Below are 21520 nucleotides of genomic sequence, written 5' to 3'. Positions count from 1 at the left end.
AGCCATCTCTCCAATTCCGATATGTTATTTTTTTTTTTTTTAAAGTGTTGCGTGTGTAAGTGCTTCTGGTTCAACCCAGGACCTTGTTCCATGGTAAGCATGTCCTCTAGCCCTGAGTTGTTTTGTTTTGTTTTTGAGACAGGGTTTCTCTGATCCTGGCTGTCTTGTAACTGTAGGCCAGGATGGCTTGAACTCACAGAGATCTGAGCACCTCTGCCTTCACAGTGCTGGGATCAAAGGCTCTGCCTGTAGCCCTGAGCTTATTTATGTTATCACTTTCCTTTTTCTTTTTTGTTGAGGAGGTGGGGTATACTGGGGATTGAACCTAGAACCTCTAACCACTAGTTACATTCTCAGTCTTTTGCATTTTATTTATTTATTTATTATTAATCCTGAATTTGGGTCTTATTAAGATGTCTGGGCAGGCCTTGACCTTGTATTCCACCTACCTCACCTCATGAGTAGCTAGGATTATAGGCCTGGTTCTAAAATAAAACAACCAAAAACTATTTTTGGAGACAAGATCTCACTATAAAGTTGAGGCTAGTCTTCAGTTGTTAGCAGTTTCCCTGCCTTAGCCTCCCAAATATTAGGATTGCAGGGAGGAGTTAAAAATTAATCTTGTTTTTAAAAAAAACAAAGCCAAGACATAATTGTACATTCTATAGAGGCAGGAGAATCAAGAGTTGAAGGCCAGTACCCACTGGAGGGTTTGAGGTCAGTTTGCACATGGTATCATGTTTCCCAGATAACAAAATAGGAGGGAAAGAACCAAAATTTATGCCATAAAATTCACCATGTGAACAGTTTTTAAGTGTGACTTCTCAATAGTGAGTAATATTTAACCACAGTATGTGGAGTGTAATAGAGTGTGGAATTGCTCAGTGAGCCTCCCACACAAGGTATTAAAAGTCAGCTTGGATTACCCACCATGGTCTGGTAGAGAACAGATATTCAGTCCTGGGCTTTCGAGCACATGTTTTTACCTGTGTGTATTTGTATAAAGTTGAGGTCTTTGCTTCCTTTCTGTGATTATTGGAAAAAATCAAGCCACCATCAGCAGAAATCACTGCCCACTGTAGCTTTCTTTGGTACCTGTGATAAGTGAGGTTTTACAAGAAATCTCCTAATGAGAGAAGCTTTTGAAGTAGGTTTTCTTGTTGATAGACAGGGTAGGTGTGCTTATGTCTCAAAGGTGGCAATTTTCTCTCCCACAGATTTTTACCCTTAGGTCTGTTTATGTGGCCTTGGCTGCTTTTGACTGATGGGGCCTGGTTGTTTCTCCCCTTTGCCAGATCATGGCAGAGAAATCCCATATGCTTCCTGAGACTTCAAATTCTCACCAGTGACCTTCCTTATCTATGTTACAGAGTACAGAAGACCTTTTAAAAACTGGAGGCAGAAAATCTGCTTATCTTTTTCATATTTGGAGTCCAAATAAATTTCACAGTATTGTTTTTTTATTGTGTTTAGATGCCCTGTTGGCCCTTTAGATTGAACTGCTTTAAACTGGTTAACTTTATAGAGGTTTTGTGTTAATGTTGAACCCACAGTATTGAATTTTAACTTTTGAGTATGTGGACCAAAAGGCCTTTTTATTAGGTGTAGGCTAAAGCTATTGTTTTAATTAAACTTTCTTCTTTTTAATTTTCCCAAGACCATTTAAAGCGGGGACTTAGGACTTCATTATTTGAATTGTGTTTTAAGAGGAAAATCTCATTTTCCTTAAATGTTTTAATTACAAGAGTGATGAGTAGCTGTCTGGCAGTGTCCGTGCGGCTCTCAGGTAGCAAAGCTGCTAGGAATAGAGCGCTCCCCTTAGTGTGGGAGGCAGCAGTACAGCGAGTGACAGGGGGTTGAATCTCACAACCTTTTCTTTATTCCTAGAGAGTGAAAACTGATAGCTGCTCTTTGAAAAGAGTTTTAGGTTAAGATAGGTAAACGTTTTATTCCTGGAGTTTTGGTTATTGTGGACTGAGTATACCATATGTGCATTTAATTTTTGAACTCCTTGAGAGGAAAGCTAACTGGGTTCCCATGAGCACAGGCACACATTACATGTGGGAAGGCAGCAGAGTGGCCCAGAACTGCCTTTCTCCCAGGGCCCAGATTCTGTGGGAATAAGGCTCTCTACTTCTCAGGTACTGAAGCTTTCTGAACACAATAGGATCCTAAGGGCTTGGTGCCACACTGGCACCTACCTGTCCCTCCCGTCAGGTGACACACTTCAGTTATGTCTAAGTAGAGCTCTGTGTAGGTGATAGGGAGGGCTAGAGGGAGCCTTCCCTGCTGCATTCATTCTGCCTCGGCTGACTGGAGTCCTTGCCACCCACTGCATAGTGATTTTGCGTCCCCATGTATCGCCAATGGCTGATGTATAGTTTCTACTTCCAAGGTGACTTTCGGTATTTTGGGTTACCTTTTAGGTACTTGTGAAATGTCACTTTACTTTGCCTATTTGAGACTTCCATTTTTAGATTAAAGATGTCTGATAGATTACTGCAGACTTCCCAAGAGCTTGGTGGTGGTCTCGCCTTCAATATTCTTCTACCTCTAGGCTTCTAGGCGGAGTGTGGGTATTAAATGCTGATTGTATGCAAGGCTCAGCAGTGAGGTGGGGGAGTGTTCATGTTGTTAAAGGCTCTTCCAGTTACTGCCGGCTCTCAGGGCAGTCCTGAGCAGCCGGAGTGGCTGCTCCTACCCTGCTGTCACAGAAAGAAGGAAGGCTTTGTCTTTTCCAGGTTCTGTAGACAGCAACGCTTTTTTTGTAGCCCAGTCTTGCTGTGTGAGTAGTGAAATTCAGGTGTGCACCACCCATCCATCCTCTAGCACATTTAATTAATTAAACAATTTAGGGTGCAAAGTCTCCCTGTTGTAGCCCTCCTCGCCTTGAATTTGCTAGGTTGCCAGAGCTAGCCTCAAGTTTGAAATCCTCATGTCACAGCTTCTCTGCTGCTAAGATTTTAAGCCTATGCCACCCCTGGGTTTCTTCAGCTCTTCCAATACCTTTAAAGTTCTCTGGTCTGTGAGGGTAGAGTGTCTAAGGCTGCTGTCAGACAAACTTACCTTTTACCCTATGTACCAGGGCCGCTGGACATGTGTGTTCAGAGAGCCAGGGTCTTTGTTAAGCTCCAAGAGGGCCTGTTTTTATGGAATTGTATTTTGCTGGCATAAGGCATCCCTGGGAGTGCAGATTCCCTCGTGTGCACTGCCCTGCATCCCTGTCGGCACCACACCACTCATCTCGCAGTAGGAGAGTTCTGACAGCAGTGGGTGCAGGTGTGAGCCATTCAGAGGATCAGCTGTGAGTACAGGTGTCACAGACGGTGTGCATGTACATGAAGTGTTAGCTGTGGGTGCCTTGTCGGGAGCATGGAACCTTTCTTCTAACAGATTGTAGCCACCCAGCTTTATTTGATAGTGGTCGAATTTGTATTATGCTTTGGGCTTTGATCCCTGCAAACTATCTCTCTAGTGATTGTCTCTCTAGTGACCAGGGTTGAGCATTTGAGACTTCTACAAAAATTTTCCTAGAGCTAGTAAGATGGCTTAATGAGTAAAGAACAGCACTTGGTGCCAATCTTGACTAATCTTGAATCCGAAGACCCATGTGATAAAAGGAGACTCCCAAAAGCTGTCCTTTGACTTCCATATGCCTGCTGTGGCATGCACCCTCTCCCCAATAAAGAAAGTTTAAAAATTAAAATTTGTTCCAGAGGGACAGCTTAATATAGACATGTAGATATAATCTACAAGGCATCTGACACAAGCAGGCATGACCCTTGCTTATAGAAAGCCAGCATCAGAAAGACACACAGGCTGCTTTTAGCCAAGTGGCAGAAACTGTCCTTTCTCCCCAGAGCATAGACAACCAGCACATAGTAGTTGGAGTTGTGCCCTGGACATGGCCTGACTGCTAAATGCAGGGATCTTAGTCATGCCTGTGAAACATGTGACACTCCATGTCGTCATGTGACCACAGAGAGTAGGACTAAGCTCATGCTTTTAGTGGGGTAGGGTGTGTCTTATAATTAGTGCTGTTTTCAAATAAGCTTAAAATTTAAAATTGAGAATTGGGTTGGGAAAGTAAAAGATCAACTGGACTTAGCAGATAGAAAAGTAAATGAAATAAATTAGAAAAAAGTAGGAAAAATAAAAATATAAAAGGCTTGTGCTTGCCTAGTACTGAAATGTCCCCTTTAGTGCTTCCGGGAGTTGAGCACAGGCTTTGCACATCACGTGCTAGACAGGGACTTCACTGCTGAACCACATTCTCAGCCCAGCAGCTGGGCCAGGGTTAGGGAGAGCGGCAGACAGGAAGTAAGCAGAGAGACAGGAGAGTGAGTAGGGTGGAGTAAATAGGGCAGAGTCTCCAGAGACTGAGATGGGTTTGGGTTTTAGTTACTATTTCAAAATTTTCCCAACACTCATGGGAACAGGATTCAAGTCCAAAGGTTATAAAACTGGTCTCAACTCCCTGTAGAGTCAAGGATACTTGTATTTCTGGTCCTCCTGGCTTCAGTTCTCAGGGCTAGGATTCCAGGCCTGTGCCACCACGTTTTTTAATTAAGTAATTAACTACCACCCCACCGTGTGTGTGTGTGTGTGTGTGGGTGTGTGTGTGTGTGTGTGTGTGTGTGTGGTGTGTGTGTGTGTGTGTGTGTGTATACACAGACTAGGACAACTGTGGGAGCCAGTTCTTTCTTATCTCTTCTACCATATGGGATCTAGGGATTGAAACTCAGGTTATTAGGCTTGGTGGTGTGAATCTTTACTCAAGGGCATTTCACTGGCCCTTGCTTTGTTCTTTGAGATGGACTCTTGCTTAAAGCCCTGGCTAATCTGCTGGGCTAAAACTTGTGGCCATTCTCCTTCCTTTCCTTCTGCCTCCTGAGTGCTAGGATTTACAGGCCCAAGTGTGTGCCACCACACCCTGCTTTAGATGTATTTCCTATCACATGATTCAGTAGAAAACACACTAATGTCATACATGCCTGAGTGTGCAGATTTGTAGAAAACACACTAATGTGGTACATGCCTGAGCATACAGATTTGTCAATGCTACACATTCTTCCATATTTTTGTGATTGAGCTAAGAAAATTTGGAGAGGCTACAGAGATGGCTTAGTGATTTAAAGCATCTATTTGTAACTCTTGCAAACAACCTGGATTCAATTCCTATCATTAATATTATCCATAAGTACGGCTCCAGGGGACCTGAAATGTTTTCTGACCTTTGAGGACACAGGCATACATGTGGTACACATATATGTAGGCAAACCATTCATACATACAAATAAATCAGCTGGGTGTAGTGGTGTATTCCTTAAATCCCAGCACTCAGGAGGCAGAAACAGGTGAGCTCTAGGCCAGCCTGGTCTACAGAATGGGCTCTAAGGCAGCCAGGGCTACACAGAGGGACCCTGTCTCAAAAAAACCTAAAATAAAATTAATACAGGTAAAAGGAAAAAATTTTAAAAAACAAACAAAAAAAAAAAAACAAAAACAAAAAGAGAAGTTGAGTGTGGTGTTTTTAGGCGTGTGGTTGTAGCTTTGCTGGACTGGAGATGTGACTCAGAAAGAAGGTTTAGAGGAGCAGTGCTTAGAGACAGAATGTCAACTCATGCCACTTAGTTCCCTCTCACAACAAAATAAGCAGGTGAACTTAATTTCACCTATTTGTATTTTATAGATTTTTTTTATTCATTTAATAATATGTGTGATTCAGCTTGCTATGGTTTCAATATGTATTATCCCTTTAAATTATTTTCAAAATGATTTATTTACTTATTTTATATGCACCGGTGTTTTGCCTGTATGCATGTCTGTGTGAGGGTGTCAGATCCCCTGGAACTGGAGTTATAGACAGTTGTGAGCCGCCATGTGGATGCTGAGAATTGAACTTGGGACCTCTGGAAGAGCAGCCAGTGCTCTTAACCACTGAGCCATCTCTTCAGCCTTCCCTTTAAATTACTAGTGAGGTATTTTACATTTTGTTTTTATACAAAACTTCAAATTCAGTGTTATTTTACACTTACTAGACCAATCAGTTTTCAGCACTAAGTAGCTGCTGAAGAACACAGGAGTAAGAGGCTTCTCATTAGGGTAGACTGTCCTGGTAAAACACTTGGGAAGGATACAGTCTTAAAGCTGTCAACATTGTTCAAATGTTTGAATCTGTTCTTCTTTTGTAGGCGCTGGGTGCTTGAGGATGGAACAGCTGTGCAGAGGGTGAGGATCCAACCCTGGGACCACACCATTTGCTTCCTTCCTTAGCAGCTGTTGGCTTGAGCACACGCTGGCCTGGATGAGGATGTCTGTGGACCACTGGCTACTGCATCCCCTCTGGGGACAGACCTTTCTCCTCCTACTGTCGGTGGCTGTGGCTCAGGCCCACTGGCCCAGCGAACCCCCAGAGGCTATGAGGGACTGGAAGCTTGAGGCATCCATGCACTCAGTTCTCTCGGACTTCCAAGAGGCTGTTCCCACCGTGGTTGGCATTCCAGACGGCACGGCTGTTGTTGGGCGCTCATTTCGAGTGAGCATCCCCACAGATGTAATTGCCTCCAGTGGAGAGATGATCAAGGTGAGACTGCATGTAAAACAGTTAAGGAAGGTTCCCATCTCCTCATTTAGTTTTGATACTTGATGCCTTTTCCTTTTTTGTTGTATCTTATTAATTTATCTATTGAGATGGAGCTGGCTCGAGCAACACATGTGTGTGCCCTCCGTCTGCAGAGATCAGAAGCTGTCAGACTCACTGAGCCATGACTCTCACCTGGAGCCATTTCTCCTTTTAAGGCCTAAGCTTGGACAGTTGCCCAGCAGCACCTTTTTCTTCCTTTTTAAAGTATGTGTGTGTTGTCTACATGTACCTATGTACACCATGTGTGTGCCTCTGTCCGCTGAAGTCAGAAGAGTATGTGAGTTCCCTGGAACTGGAGTTAGTTACACATGGTTGTGAGCTGCCATGCGGGTGCTGAGAACCAAACCCAGGTCCTCTAAGAGCAGCCAGTGTTTTTAACCACCGAGCCATCTCTCCAGCTCCAGCCCAGCAGCACTGTCCCTGTCGGCTCTTGGTTGAAACTTTCACAAAGTCTGGTATGTCCTTTTTGACATACAAACCCAGGTTTCTAGGTTGAATGGCCATAGATTCCATGCCAGTCTTACCAGGAAGAGGTGAATCTGTTGCTTCTTTTAATGTGGGTGGACCTATTCTCCTTTTCCTTTTGGACCCCATTCTCTGTAAATCACAGACTATTTATTTGCAGGGTGACCTTACTTCTGAAGACCCTAGCTCATAGAGCAGATGAATTCCATATAGATTGATATCAGTATTGATCTGTGTCTCTGTTGTTGTTTGCTTGCTTGCTTGCTTGCTTGCTTGTTTGTTTTTGAGATAGGGTCTCACTATGTAGCTCTGGCTGTCCAGGAACTTGCTCTGTAGACTAGGCTAGCCTTGAACTCAGAGATTCTCTTGCCTCTGCCTCCTGATGGCTGGGATTAAAGGCATGCACCACCACCACCAGACCATAGAACTCTTTGTACCCTAGCAGGCCAGATGCTAATCTATTAGTTAAGGACTGGTACCTCTGAAGGATTGCCTGTTTTTATATGGCCCTCTAAATGTTTTGACTCTGCGTTGGTTGCCTTTGTTCCAATGGTTATTGGAATGTTTTACATGGATTAATTTTGACCAGAAGTATCTTGAATTGATACAGTGATTAGATATTTATAGTATCTGGCAGAGACATATAACAGGCTTATTCACCAGGGGCATAAAGAGCTTTTGCTGGGAAAACAGGATTTTATCTGAACATATTTATCTGTGGAGAACAAACAGTTTAGTAGCTGATGAGCCTGTAGGAAAACAGATGAAGTACTGGGGTGTAGTTCAGCAACAGAGTCCTTGCCCAGCACACTAGACTCTAGTTTTGATTCTGTAGCCGTCGTGCTCTTCAGAACCAGGCTGTATGGATTGAAGATTTGGAAAAGTAAGTAATGATCTGATTCTTGGAGCTTTGATTTTTCTCACTTGTAAAAATAAGCTCGAAAAAGTATTTACTTCCTTATTTTGAGACAGTCTTTCACTGGCTTCTGAACTATGATCTTCCTGTCTCTCTGCTGAATGGTGGGATTACAGGTGTTCGCCACCAACCTGGCTGAAAAATCTATGTTAAAGGAATGTTTTTTCACTATTATAACAACAGAAGGGCTGGACAGATGGCTCAGGAGTTAAAAACACTTGTTCAGAGGACCTGGGTTAAATTCTTAGCACATACTTGGTGGCTCACAACCACCCATAACTTCAAGTTTCAGATACTTCCTCTGACCTTTGAGGGCAAAAAGTATGCATGTGGAACACAGATATATATGCCCTAAAACAGTCATACACATGAAATAAAGTAAATAAATCTAAAAACAAAATTTTAAAAAGTTACATAGGCTTGCAAAGTATGTGAGAAGAGAAAGAGAAAAGTTTTGTGGCTTCTATTTTCTATGCTTATTAAGAGGTGGACACAGCCGGGCGGTGGTGGCGCACGCCTTTAATCCCAGCGCTTGGGAGGCAGAGGCAGGCGGATTTCTGAGTTTGAGGCCAGCCTGGTCTACAGAGTGAGTTTCAGGACAGCCAGGGCTACACAGAGAAACCCTGTCTTGAAAAACCAACCAACCAACCAACCAACCAAGCAAACAAAGAGGTGAACATACTACATATGTACAGACACTTTAGATTGACCCTGATTTTTACGTATTTGTCAGTGTGAGTGAATGCCAGCTCTGTGTGGCTATGGAGGATGTACACGAGGATCCATAACACCTGCAGATAGCAGTGGTCGGGAACCTCCTAGCATGGGTCCTTGTAAGAAATGTATCCTTGTATCCTTTTTTTTTCTCCTCTTTTTTTGTTTGTTTGTTTGTTTGTTTTTGAGACAGCGTTTCTCTGTGTAGCCCTGGCTATCCTGGAACTCACTCTGTAGACCAGGCTGGCCTCGAACTCAGAAATCCACCTGCCTCTGCCTACCAAGTGCTGGCGTGCGCCGCCACTGCCCGCCCAGCTCTTTTTTTCCTTTTTTGAGTTGTAAAACAATTACAATATTTCTCCCTTCCTTTTTCTTCCCTCCAAACTATCTCATATACCCTTCTCTAGTCTTCTGGAAATTCATGGCCTCTTTTTTTTACTTGTATATGTATATATGTGTTTCTAAATACAACCTGCTCCGTCTGTATAATTTTACTTATGTGAATGTTTTCAGGGCTGACCATTTGGCACTGGGCAACCAATTGGCGTGCTCTTGCCTGTGAAGAGCACCTCTCCCGCTCCCAGCTTTCCTCAGCTGTTCACGATTCTTTGTGTAGGGTTGAGGCCTCCTGGCCTTTCTCCATCCACTTTTGGCATGTCCATTGGTTTTATCCTTGTTACAGCTCACATTTGGGCAGTTATGTTGGTGAGACCTATGGGTGTTTTGTTTTGTTTTTGAGATAGTGTTTCACTATGTAGCACTGTCTGGAGTGGATCTCACTATGTAGATCAGGCTAGCCCAGAAATCTACCTCTGCCTCCCAAGTGCTGGGAAGAAGTATTCTTAAGTGATAAGCCATTTCTCCAGCCTTTGTTTTTTAATTACATTTATTTGGGTGTGGGTGTGGTTGTGGTGAGGGGAATGTGCCTTAGATCTTGTGTGGAAATTAGAGGAGTTGGTTCCCTCCTTCCATGTGGGTCCTGGGAGTCAAACTCAGCTCACAGTCTTAGTGTCAAATCTAGCATCTCTAAGCACTGAGCCATCTTCTGGTCCTGTTTAACCTTTCCTTATTTGTTGTAGCTCAAGTTTTATCCCATGATTTTTTTTTTTAAGATTTATTTTATATATGTAAGTACACAATTGCTCTCTTCAGACACACCAGAAGAAGACATCAGATTCCATTACAGATAGTTGTGAGCCACCATGCAGTTGCTGGGAATTGAACTCAGGACCTCTGGAAGAACAATCAGTGTGCTTAACCACTGAGCCATCTCTCCAGCCCACTATCCCATGATTTTTAACACTTATGGTGAATGTAACTTTCAGTGACTGTCCAGTATTATTTTTTGCTATTAGGCCATTTTTCTTTCCTGTCTCAGTATGTTCACAGAGATCTGCTTGCTTGTATTTTCATATTAAAGTGATGTGGCACCATGCCTAACATAAGGAACATTTTAGGTCAAATATGTTAGCACAAGTTTATAATCGGAATCCTGGAGAGGTGGAGGCAGGAAGATTAGGACTTCAAGGCCATCCTTGGCTGGCACAGTCAATTGAGGCCTGGTTGAACACATGAGACTCTGTCTCAAACAAGCAAACAAACAACAGAAGGAGTACTTTAGATGTTATTACCAAGATGCTTGTGTAGGATAATCTCCAAATCACAGCTGACACCTTGCACCTGGCGCCCTCCTTCCAAGACAACTTACTCTCAGGGTCTTTTTCATACTAAAGTAAGAGACAGTTTATCATTTTGAATCTGCCCAGTCTCCTGTTACTGATCTGTATGAAGATCTAAGTCCTATGATCTGTCCCCACCTCTCCTTTCTCTCCCCTTTGCCTCCTTGTCTCTTACCCTCACCTCGTCTACCCCCTTCTGCTCTGGTGACTCCTCTCTCAGGGCTACTTCAGGCCCTTGGCTCCCTCCTCCTTTCCTTCTGCCCTCTTTCTTTGTACTGGCATCTCTTTTCAGTTTGAATTTCCTTTGAGATATTAGAGTTCTGTTCTCCATCTGGTGAAAGCAGTCTTCCCACAAACGCTGTTACCTTCTTCCTGAATGTCTGTCCTGGATACCCAGCATAGTACTTGCCTATAAACCCAGCACTCTAGGAGGCTGAGATGGTTGAAGGCCAGTCTGGGTTTCAGAGTAAGAACAAAACAAACATCCTCAGTAATAAACACATGCTTGAAATTCTTGCTTTATGTTATTTTGTATGTTGCCTCCTGTTACCCAGTAGACCTTCAAATATTTATGAGCTAGCAGAGGGAATAAAGATTCCTTTCCACCTCACACCTGATATGAAGTCTCAAAGCCCATTGGCATAAGTGTTGAGTCTGGGCCACTCCAGGTCATGCTGTGGCCATAGTCTATCATAGAGAGTCTTCAACTGTAGGTCCTTCTATGAGCCCAGCCTACAGCATGGTTAGCAGGCAGCAACTCGGGCTTAGTACCTCCTCTGTAGGGTAGCTGGGGAGGAGTTGGTGTCTAGGGCGCATGTCTATAATCTTGACATGCAGGAGGATTTTCTTTCAGTTTGAGGTCAGCTTCAGCTGCAGAGTGAGACCCTGTCTGGAAAAATAAAACAAAAGTGTAGTAGGCAAGAAATACTTCATATCACCTGAAAGATGGGGCTGTCTCTTGTAGAACCCTCTTAGAGATCTCATTTTGCTGCAGCCTGTGAGGGTGTATTTCTTCATCCCTGCTTTTTTTCAGCCCCCTTGCTTGCAGACAATGTGGACTTTCCTCAGCCCAAGATGTCGGCCGGCTGGGAGCAGCCCTTGCTGGGACTCTGCTCAGCTGCTGGCATGGGCTACCTAATTGTTTGCCTGAGAACAATGGCTACTCTCTGTGGTCAGGAAGAGGGTTCATGAAAGGAGCTTTTTTTTTTTCCTTTGGATGCTTGAGAGCTTTGTGGCAATGCAGCCTGCGTGAGATGAACTGCAGTTTCTTCCTGCCTCAAGTGGGTGTTCCCTGGTTCTGAATGGACCCCTTGTGAACATGGCACACCGGGAAATGTGGGTTGGCAAAGGAAAGCATCCTTGGGAGTGGGCTGTCAGAATGGTATTTGTCCAGACTTATCAACTTAAATACTTATTGAAAATAGAGGCTTCAATTATTTTTTTTTTAATTACTGGCAAGAGCTGAGAAATAAAATAATAAAGTAAAAATAGATGCCAAGGCGTAGGGTAGAAGGACTGACTGTGAGAACTTTTTGAGTGGCTATAACTATGTTTAGCTGCTCTTTAGGGGAGATGATGATTAAAGTTTTAAAGGTCTATTTTTTTTCTGTATATGTGTTCATGCTTGAGCATAAGGATATGCCTTGCATGTGTGCGAACACCTGCAGAGGCCAGATGAGGACATCAGATCTTCTGAAACTAGAGTTATAGGCAGTTCTACTCTTAACCACTGAGCCATCTCTCTAGTCCCAAAGATTAATTTTTAGGGGAGAATAGTTAACATCAGATAAAGTACTTCATAGCTCAGATCAGAAGGGTGCCGGCGGGGCTGGAATATGGTCCCATGGTCCTGGCCTCTGAGAGGAACCAGGTGTAGTTCTGACATTGATATATCTGGACGTGGGAAGAGTGATTTTCCCTTGCAGTTGTGGCTCTGTTTCAGTTAGTGTGGCTTATCACTTCTGATGTCTGACCCTCTGGCCTCAAGCTGGACCTGTGTTCTTTCTCTGTATGTAACTCTGCCTCGTGACTGCCACGCTTCAGAGTGTTTTCTGTGACTCCTTGCAGCCAGCCTTCGAGGTAATCTTGCAGGTTGGCCTAGCTAGATTGACTTGATTAAGGGGAAGAGCTGAAGGTGAAGGGCCGCTGTCAAGGTCTGAGGGAAGGTTGTAGGGACTTTACTTAAGCAGGTGGTATAGGCTTTAATAGGGACCAGGGAAAGAAGGCACCTGGCATATCTGTAAGTGAACACAGGGAAAGGCCGAGGGCTTGATGAGTACAAAGATACCTGTTGGAATATGCTACCATAGAGACGTGAGGACCCACCAGGAGGTTTGTAATATGATGAGGGAATTGATTTTGAAGGCCACTGTCAGCAGTGCAAGTGCTTGTCCATGGCGCTGCTTCCCTGCACTTCCTGCATAGATGGATCTTGTAGGCCCTGAATGACAGCACTTACGGTCTTTGGGTTCAGAAGCACATTAAAATTAATTGAGTCGTAGCGCGGGTCTGACTCTTCAGTTACGCCCTTCTGGCTGTGTTTGACTGGCCAGTTGAGACTGTGAATGGAACCTTTTTTGATGAATAATAAGTAATGGAAACGTCTCCTCAGTTGCTCTCTCTCCATGCCTTGAAGGGTACTGCTTTAGAGTAAGAGCCTTTGGTTGTATTTCCTGGCATGTAATGCATATGGATACTGCTCTGCTACAGCCTCCTGCCAATATGGCCGTGAGCCCTCCTCCTTCCAAGTTATGTTCTGTGTAAGAAGGCATAAGTAAAGAATATGGACTTACTGGTCATCTCACAGTGAAGACTATAGGGGATTAGGGGTTGCTTTTAGTTGTTTTGTTTGTTTGTTTGTATTTTTTGTTTTTCGAGACAGGGTTTCTCTGTGTAGCCCTGGCTGTCCTGGAACTCTGTAGACCAGGCTGGCCTCGAACTCAGAAATCCACCTGCCTCTGCCTCCCAAGTGCTGGGATTAAAGGTGTGCGCTACCACTGCCTGGTGTTGTTGTTGTTTTTAAGATAGGGTTTCTCTGTGTATCCTTGGCTTGAAATTCATTTTGTAGACCAGGCTGGCCTTGAACTCAACAGAGATCTGCTTGTTTTGAGTGCTGGTATTAAGGCATGTACCACACACTTGGCTGGGGATCAGAATTTTAAATCTGGCATTTAAAGTCTCTGATAGAAGGTGTCTTGGGTAAAAATCTGAGGTTTAACTGAAGTCTCCTCTAAATACTCAGTTTCCTGGCTTTTGGTAGGAAGGAGACCTAGGTAAACACTGGGGTGTCCAGAGGCATGGCATTAACTCCTTTGCCACAGGGCCCATGTTAAGCTGTTATGGCCTTAAATTAAAAATAATCCCTGCGCTAGTGTTAAAGATGTGCCTCCTGTTGTCCATCGTGTCTCTGGACTTGGAGCAGGATCCTGCGCTGAAAGCACTTGGAGTCAGAGTGGAGAATGTGTGACCTGACAGGAGTTCATGTTTCACAAAGGTGAAAGGTGAACATGGGACCTGGGCTAGAAGCAAGTATTATATTCTTTCTTGTCAGCTGATAGAAATTCCTTTGGGTATCTGAATATTTTAATTTATATCACTGTGGGAAAGGACTTGCACACTGAAAGAAGTCTGAATGATTCTTTTGGGGATAATAAAGAGTTGAGCTCCTTAGGACTCTTCTGTGTCAAGGGCAGAGGCAGGCTGTGCATGTTTCTTTCTCATCACCTCTCCTTTAGAGATTGCAGATGACTTTTTTCCTTCCTTCCCTTTCCTTCCCTTTCCCTTTCCCTTTTTCCCTTTTTCCCTTTTTCCCTTTTTCCCTTTTTCCCTTTTTCCCTTTTTCTCTTTTTCCCTCTTTTTCCCTCTTTTTCCCTCTTTTTCCCTTTTTCCCTTTTTTTTCCCCTTTTTCCCTTTTTCCCCTTTTCCCCTTTTCCCCTTTTCCCTTTTTCCCTTTTTCCCTTTTTCCCTTTTTCCCTTTCCCTTTCCCTTTCCCTTCCTTCCTTTCTGATACTTGGTTTTATGGATCTCACCTTAAGTCAGACTCACTGTGTATTTCCCACACCCACTGTATTAGTCCTGGAGACTGAGCCCAAGGTTTGGTGCAGTCTAGAAAAATACTGTCAACTGAGCTCATCCTGACATTCCTGTGGTCGACATTGTTCTAGAATAATTTTAGTCCCCTACTCTGGGTACCACAGATATTGGGGTTTGAGAAGTGGGATTCATTTAGACAGACATTCCAACTATTTTATAAGAAATGTGTACCCTATCTTTATGCATTGGTGATTGTAAAACAAATCATTCTGGGGTATGGACTTTCCATATCTCCAGACTTATGTGCACTTCCCTTTGTGTGCAGACAAGGTATTCTGAGCTGGGCAGTATGTGTCTGCAGAGACCTGAGCAGTATGTGTCTGCAGAGAGTAATAGAGGGATTGGAAAGGGTACCTCAGGAGCAGGCAGATAAGGTGTATCACTTGTATAAAAGTCCACAAGAATCTTTGTTTTTTAATTTACATGTTTTCACTGGTTTTATTTGTTAAGATTTATTTTTTAAATTTATGTATCAGTATGTTTGCCTGTATGAGTTTATGTACACATTGTGCAATTGCTAGAGGAGGCCAGAGGAGGTTAGGATCTCCAGAAGCTGCAGTTACAGCTGCCCAATGTGTGTGCTAGAAACAAAATCCCAATCCTCTGGAAGAGCAGTCTTCCCTCTTAACTGTTGAGCCATCTCTCCAGCTTTGTTTGTTTGTTTTTAGAGACAGGGTCTCAAACTGCACCCCAGACTGGCCTTCAGTTCATCCCTCCTTAGATCGGCCTCCTGAGTTCTAGATTACCTCTGAACGCTATAACACCCAGTCAAAGTCCATACATCCTTAAGGACCATGACATCTTAATGTGTGTTAATGTGTCCCAGTCTTGTGTGTCATCTAACAGAGCATCACTGCTTTCCTCAGGAGGTGATGAGTTGGATTTCCCAGCAGGAATTCTCTTTTTTTTTGGGGGGGGGGTGTTTGAGACAGGGTTTCTCTGTGTAGTCCTGGCTGTCCTGGAACTCACTTTGTAGACCAGGCTGGCCTCAAACTCAGAAATCCACCCGCCTCTGCCTCCCAAGTGCTGGGATTAAAGGCGTGTGCCACCACTGCCCGGCCCCAGCAGGAATTCTAAATTATTCCTTCAGCTTATCACATAACTCAGGTTAGACCCATGGTTTATTGTGGTGACCGTTTTAGGCTGTGCAGTGATGATAACATTTATAACTCTCACTTATGTTTCTTTTAGGTGTCTGCAGCAGGGAAGGAGGCCTTGCCGTCTTGGCTACACTGGGACCCACACAGTCATATTTTGGAAGGCCTTCCTCTTGACACTGATAAAGGTGTACATTACATCTCAGTGAGTGCTGCACGCCTGGGAGCCAATGGAAGCCATGTCCCCCAGACTTCCAGTGTGTTCTCTATCGAGGTCTACCCCGAAGACCACAACGAGCCACAGTCTGTACGGGCAGCCTCATCAGACCCTGGTGAAGTAGTGTCATCGGCCTGTGCTGCTGACGAGCCAGTGACTGTCCTTACAGTGATTCTGGATGCTGACCTCACTAAGATGACCCCAAAGCAAAGGATTGATCTGTTGAACAGAATGCAGAGCTTCTCAGAAGTAGAAATTCACAACATGAAGTTGGTGCCTGTAGTGAATAATAGACTATTTGACATGTCGGCCTTCATGGCTGGCCCAGGAAATGCAAAGAAAGTGGTAGAGAATGGGGCTCTGCTGTCCTGGAAACTAGGCTGTTCCTTGAACCAGAATAGCGTCCCTGACATCCGTGGTGTAGAAACCCCTGCTAGGGAGGGTGCTATGTCTGCCCAACTTGGTTATCCTGTGGTGGGTTGGCATATTGCCAATAAGAAGCCCACTCTCCCCAAACGAATCCGGAGGCAGATCCATGCCACGCCCACACCTGTTACTGCCATTGGACCCCCAACCACGGCCATTCAGGAGCCACCATCCAGGATAGTGCCTACTCCCACATCTCCAGCCATGGCTCCTCCAACAGAGACCATGGCTCCTCCTGTCAGGGATCCTGTTCCAGGGAAGCCCACGGTCACCATTCGGACTCGAGGTGCCATTATTCAGACCCCAACTCTGGGCCCTATCCAGCCTACTCGGGTGTCAGAAGCTGGTACCACAGTTTCTGGCCAGATCCGCCCAACACTGACAATCCCTGGCTATGTAGAGCCCACAGCAGTTGTTACTCCTCCAACAACTACCACAAAGAAGCCACGAGTATCCACACCAAAACCAGCAACGCCTTCAACTGATTCATCTACTACCACAACTCGAAGGCCAACCAAAAAACCACGGACACCCCGTCCAGTGCCCCGGGTCACCACCAAAGCACCCATCACCAGATTGGAGACAGCTTCCCCACCCACTCGAATTCGTACTACCACCAGTGGAGTGCCCCGTGGGGGAGAACCTAACCAACGGCCAGAGCTCAAGAACCACATTGACAGGGTAGATGCCTGGGTGGGAACCTACTTTGAAGTAAAGATTCCATCAGACACCTTCTATGACAATGAGGATACCACTACCGACAAGCTCAAGCTGACCCTGAAACTGCGAGAACAGCAGTTAGTAGGTGAGAAGTCCTGGGTTCAGTTTAACAGCAACAGCCAGCTTATGTATGGCCTGCCTGACAGCAGTCATGTGGGAAAACATGAGTATTTCATGCATGCCACAGACAAAGGGGGCCTCTCTGCTGTGGACGCCTTCGAGATCCATGTTCACAAGCGCCCACAAGGGGACAAGGCTCCTGCACGGTTCAAGGCCAAGCTTGCAGGTGATCCAGCACCGGTGGTGAATGACATCCACAAGAAAATTGCTTTGGTAAAGAAGCTAGCTTTTGCCTTTGGGGATCGAAACTGCAGCTCCATCACCCTTCAGAACATCACCCGGGGCTCTATTGTGGTCGAATGGACCAACAACACTCTGCCTCTGGAGCCCTGCCCCAAGGAGCAGATCGTAGTGCTGAGCCGCAGGATTGCTGATGAGAATGGGAAACCTCGTCCTGCCTTCTCCAATGCTCTGGAGCCTGACTTTAAGGCTATGAGTATTGCTGTGACGGGCTCTGGCAGCTGTCGGCACCTCCAGTTCATCCCTGCGGCACCACCCTCTCCTGGAACCTCAGTAGCACCAGCCACAGAGGTTCCAGACAGGGACCCTGAGAAGAGCAGTGAGGACGATGTCTACCTGCACACAGTTATCCCGGCCGTTGTGGTCGCAGCCATCCTGCTCCTTGCTGGAGTCATTGCTATGATCTGCTATCGCAAGAAGAGGAAGGGCAAGCTGACCCTTGAGGACCAGGCCACCTTTATCAAGAAGGGGGTGCCTATCATCTTTGCAGACGAGCTGGATGACTCCAAGCCCCCACCCTCTTCCAGCATGCCGCTCATCCTGCAGGAAGAGAAGGCTCCCCTCCCACCTCCTGAGTACCCCAACCAGAGTGTGCCCGAGACCACTCCTCTGAACCAGGACCCTGTGGGAGAGTACACACCCCTGCGGGATGAGGATCCTAATGCCCCTCCCTACCAGCCACCCCCACCCTTCACAGCTCCCATGGAGGGCAAGGGCTCCCGTCCCAAGAACATGACCCCATACCGATCACCCCCTCCGTATGTCCCCCCTTAACCCACAAGCGCCTGGGTGGAGGCAGGGGTAGGGCAGGGGCCTGGAGACAACTCGGTGTTGTCTGTAGAGACCGGTGGCCCACAGACCATTGCCCACCGGTACCAAACACCTGACCTAGCACACACTGACACACAGGGCCTGGACAAGCCCGCCCTCTCTGGTCCTCCCAAACCCCAAAGCTGCTGGAGAGACTTTGGGGGACTTTTTTATTTTTATTTTTTGCCTAACAGCTTTTTGTTTGTTCATAGGAAAGTCTTCGCTGCGTTTTTGGTGGCTCTGAAGCACTGTTTGAGTAGAGTAGACGGAGGGAGCGAGGAACCGTGAATGAACTCGCAGGCAGTGCTGGGCGGCCCCAGCACTCTGCATTTTGCCTTTAACACTAACTGTACTGTTTTTTCTATTCATGTGTGTCTAGCTGCAGGATGTAACATGGAAAACAGTAGCTAAGGATTAAATTCAAAGGACTTTCAGAAATTAAAGTTAAGTTTTTACATTTAATCTGCTGTTTACCTAAACTTGTACGTATAATTTTTGGGTGGGTATGGGGAATTGCTTTGCTAAAAACAAGCTCCCAGGGTGTTTCAAGCTTAGAGAAGACCAAGGGACAGTATTTTTTATCAAAGGAATCCTATTTTTTCACACTATGTCAACTTGGTTGCTCTGATATCCCAGAGCCTGACTGAGGGCCTCCTGGTCCTGGCTCGGGTGCCAGGGCCCTGGTGCTGGGTTTGCTCTCCCGCTGTTGCCAGGAGCTGGAAGCTGGAGGGGCCTCTTGGGCCATGGGCATCCTGACCTCTACCCCATGCTCGCTAGTGGCCTACCACCAAGGGGGTCTTCATTTCTGTGGGAAAGGGACTCCAAAAGGCATTGGTGGCTGTGGCCTCCAACCTAGGTGCTCCAAGGTGGGCCAGCTGCTCGTCGGGGCACCTGGGAAGGTGGAAGGACTCCACCTCATCAACCTTTCTTTTCCCCTTCTCTGTGGGTTTGGTTTGGTTTTGTTTTGTTTCCTTCCCTCTTAAAAGGAATATTATGGTCTTTAAAACACTCAGTGGGGGACATTTTGGTGAAGATGCAATATTTTTATGTCATGTGATGCTGTTTCCTCACTTGACCTTGGCCACTTTGTCCCAACAGTCCACAACCCTACCCCATACACCCTGCCCCCTCTTCTCTGGCGCTCCAGTCCTGGGCCTTGGGCCTGAACAACTGGAAACGGTCTGGTGACTGGGGAGGAGTGCCAGCAATAGTTCATAGTGAAAACCTGTGGGCTCTCAAAGCTAATTTTTTACTAAAGTTTTTATACAGCCTCAAATTGTTTTATTAAAAAAAAGATTTAAAAACGGTGATGCGTCACAGCAGTTTGTACAAGCTCCAGTGTCTCACGGGACTGACGGCTTTGCTCATTTTGACCCTCCCCCCTTCTTTTCCTGATGGGTTAAATTCTGGATCACATAGAGGCTTCCTTTGCCTTTTTTAGCAGAATATTGTCCATCTGTCTGCATCTCTGTCCCATGACTCAGGGGCACCCACTCTGCTTTGATTCTCCTCCTTTGGAAGAAATCATTTTGAGCATGCCTTTTCTTGATGTCTGAGTTATTTCCGGTACCTTTTAGGGAGGAATGCCTTTTGCAATAATGTATCCCTTCCCTGATGGAGGGTGGGTGGGTGGACCTAGGCTCCCTTTGTACACGGAGCAGTAACTTCTAAGCCATATCGACTGTTTAGTAGAGGGTGCGCTGTCTTAGGAAGGGAAGGCCAGTAGGACAGAAGCATTCCTTCCAAACGGTGGTTCCTTCTGCATTTTCCACAAGGCCTACCCTTCCTGCTCCACCCCCAGGAAGGTTCTTTACAGTGAGCAGTGCCCCATGGGGGAGTCTGCCGATGAGTGCTTCATGGATGGCTGGTGGCTGGGCCTTGTGCCTCCAAGCTCTGGTCCAAGCTGGAGTTTCCTTGATGTTCCAGAGTCAAGAGCAGGGATCTGACCTGATGAAATTATTTCTGGTGACCTCATCAAAAATAAATAAATAAATAAATCCCAATATTGCAGGTGAAGGCTTTGGAAAGCCTTCCAGATAACTGTGTTGCTCTTAGCATCCCCACCATTGGGCATTGCCATGTAGAGAGGAGGCTGGCCCAGAGTGGCCTGTTGTCATAGCAACTGGAGGCAGTGGGGCAGTGAACAGAATAACAACAGCAACAATGCCTTTGTAGGCAGCCTCCTCCCTGAGCCCTGAGCTGGCGATGGCCATCAGACTCTGAGACAGAGAGCCAATCTCACATTCAAGTGTTCACCAACCACTGACGTGTTTTTATTTCCTTCTATATGATTTTAAGATGTGTTTTCTGCATTCTGTATAGAAACATATCAAACTAAATAAAAGCAGTGTCTTTATTACAATGCCATTGCCTTTGTCTGCCTATTTACCTGGGCTCTTATGGCTCCTGGGTGTGAATGATGGGAGGGAATCAGTCATGTTAGAGAAGGCAGCTCAGGGAACCTGTGCAGAAGCTTTTGTTTGTATACCTCTTGAGAAGGCAAGGTCGGTATTCCAGGAACTTTGCCAATAATGCAAGCTTCTTCTAGTGCCCCTTCTGCCTTTGAGTCAGTCAAGACTAATTTTGGTCCTCAGTTTCCTCGTTTGCAAAGGTAGGATATGACTGGGAATCTAGTGGGTGCCCTGGAGGGTGATGGGAAATATGCCATCACAGACTTCCTGCCTTAGAAGGGGCAGTCTCTGGGCAGGTTTCAGGCTAATCCTAAAGACTGGGATGGAGATAGGCTGCTGGAGACTCCACTGTGGCTTTTACCTGAAAATACCTATGGGCTTGGGATTGGCTCGTAACCTTAGCGAACAGTTTCTAGCCTGGGTGCTTTGTTCCTGAGCTTCTAGATTCTGGGTGGCCACCCCAAGTGCCTGTCAGGATATAGATAGGCCTTCTGGGTAGAATGAGCATATTCAAGACCTAGGAAAGGGCAGGTGTTTTCTGGGACAGTGCTTACCTGTGGGAAGTAGAGATGCAGCAGTTGTTGCCAGAGGGCCATTGGTTACAAAACTGGTGCCTCTTCTGGTTTATCTCTGCGTCTGCCAGCTCACCAGACTTTGCATCTCACTTTTCCTGATGGCCCAACAGTGCTTAGAGTTAGGATATAAATGTGTAGCACCTTGAAAATGTCAAGGCATAGCCAGCCTAGGCATAAAGGCCCCGTCTTAAGGCAGACATGGTGGTACACACCGATAACCCAAGTTCTTGGGAGGTGGAGCCAAGAAAATCAGGAGTTCTAGGGCAGAGTCAGCTGCTTAGTTTCACCTGGGATTCATGGGACTTTGTCCAAAGACACCATGTCAGTAAAGACTCCTGACAGGTGTTCAAAGACATGTGCCTCACTCAGCCTTCTAGGCCTTGCAGCAGGAA

General features: G+C 45.7%; 1 protein-coding gene across 6 annotated transcripts in view; it reads left to right on the top strand.

Annotated features, from left to right (window-relative positions):
• The window catches only part of Dag1 (dystroglycan 1), a 59061-nt gene extending 38557 nt beyond the window's left edge, over positions 1 to 20504 (top strand). For all 6 annotated transcript variants that reach the window (XM_034483736.2, XM_034483734.2, XM_034483735.2 and 3 more), the window contains 2 exons: positions 6195 to 6586; positions 15704 to 20504. In XM_034483736.2, the coding sequence (XP_034339627.1) occupies positions 6308 to 6586; positions 15704 to 18106 (2682 nt within the window). In that variant the 5' untranslated portion in view covers positions 6195 to 6307 and the 3' untranslated portion in view covers positions 18107 to 20504. The remainder of the gene's footprint in view (positions 1 to 6194; positions 6587 to 15703) is intronic.
• Positions 20505 to 21520: the final 1016 nt, after the last annotated feature.

Source organism: Arvicanthis niloticus, chromosome 21, assembly GCF_011762505.2.
Source record: "Arvicanthis niloticus isolate mArvNil1 chromosome 21, mArvNil1.pat.X, whole genome shotgun sequence".
Taxonomy (NCBI): domain Eukaryota; kingdom Metazoa; phylum Chordata; class Mammalia; order Rodentia; family Muridae; genus Arvicanthis; species Arvicanthis niloticus.
This window is presented reverse-complemented; position numbering and strand designations above follow the sequence as displayed.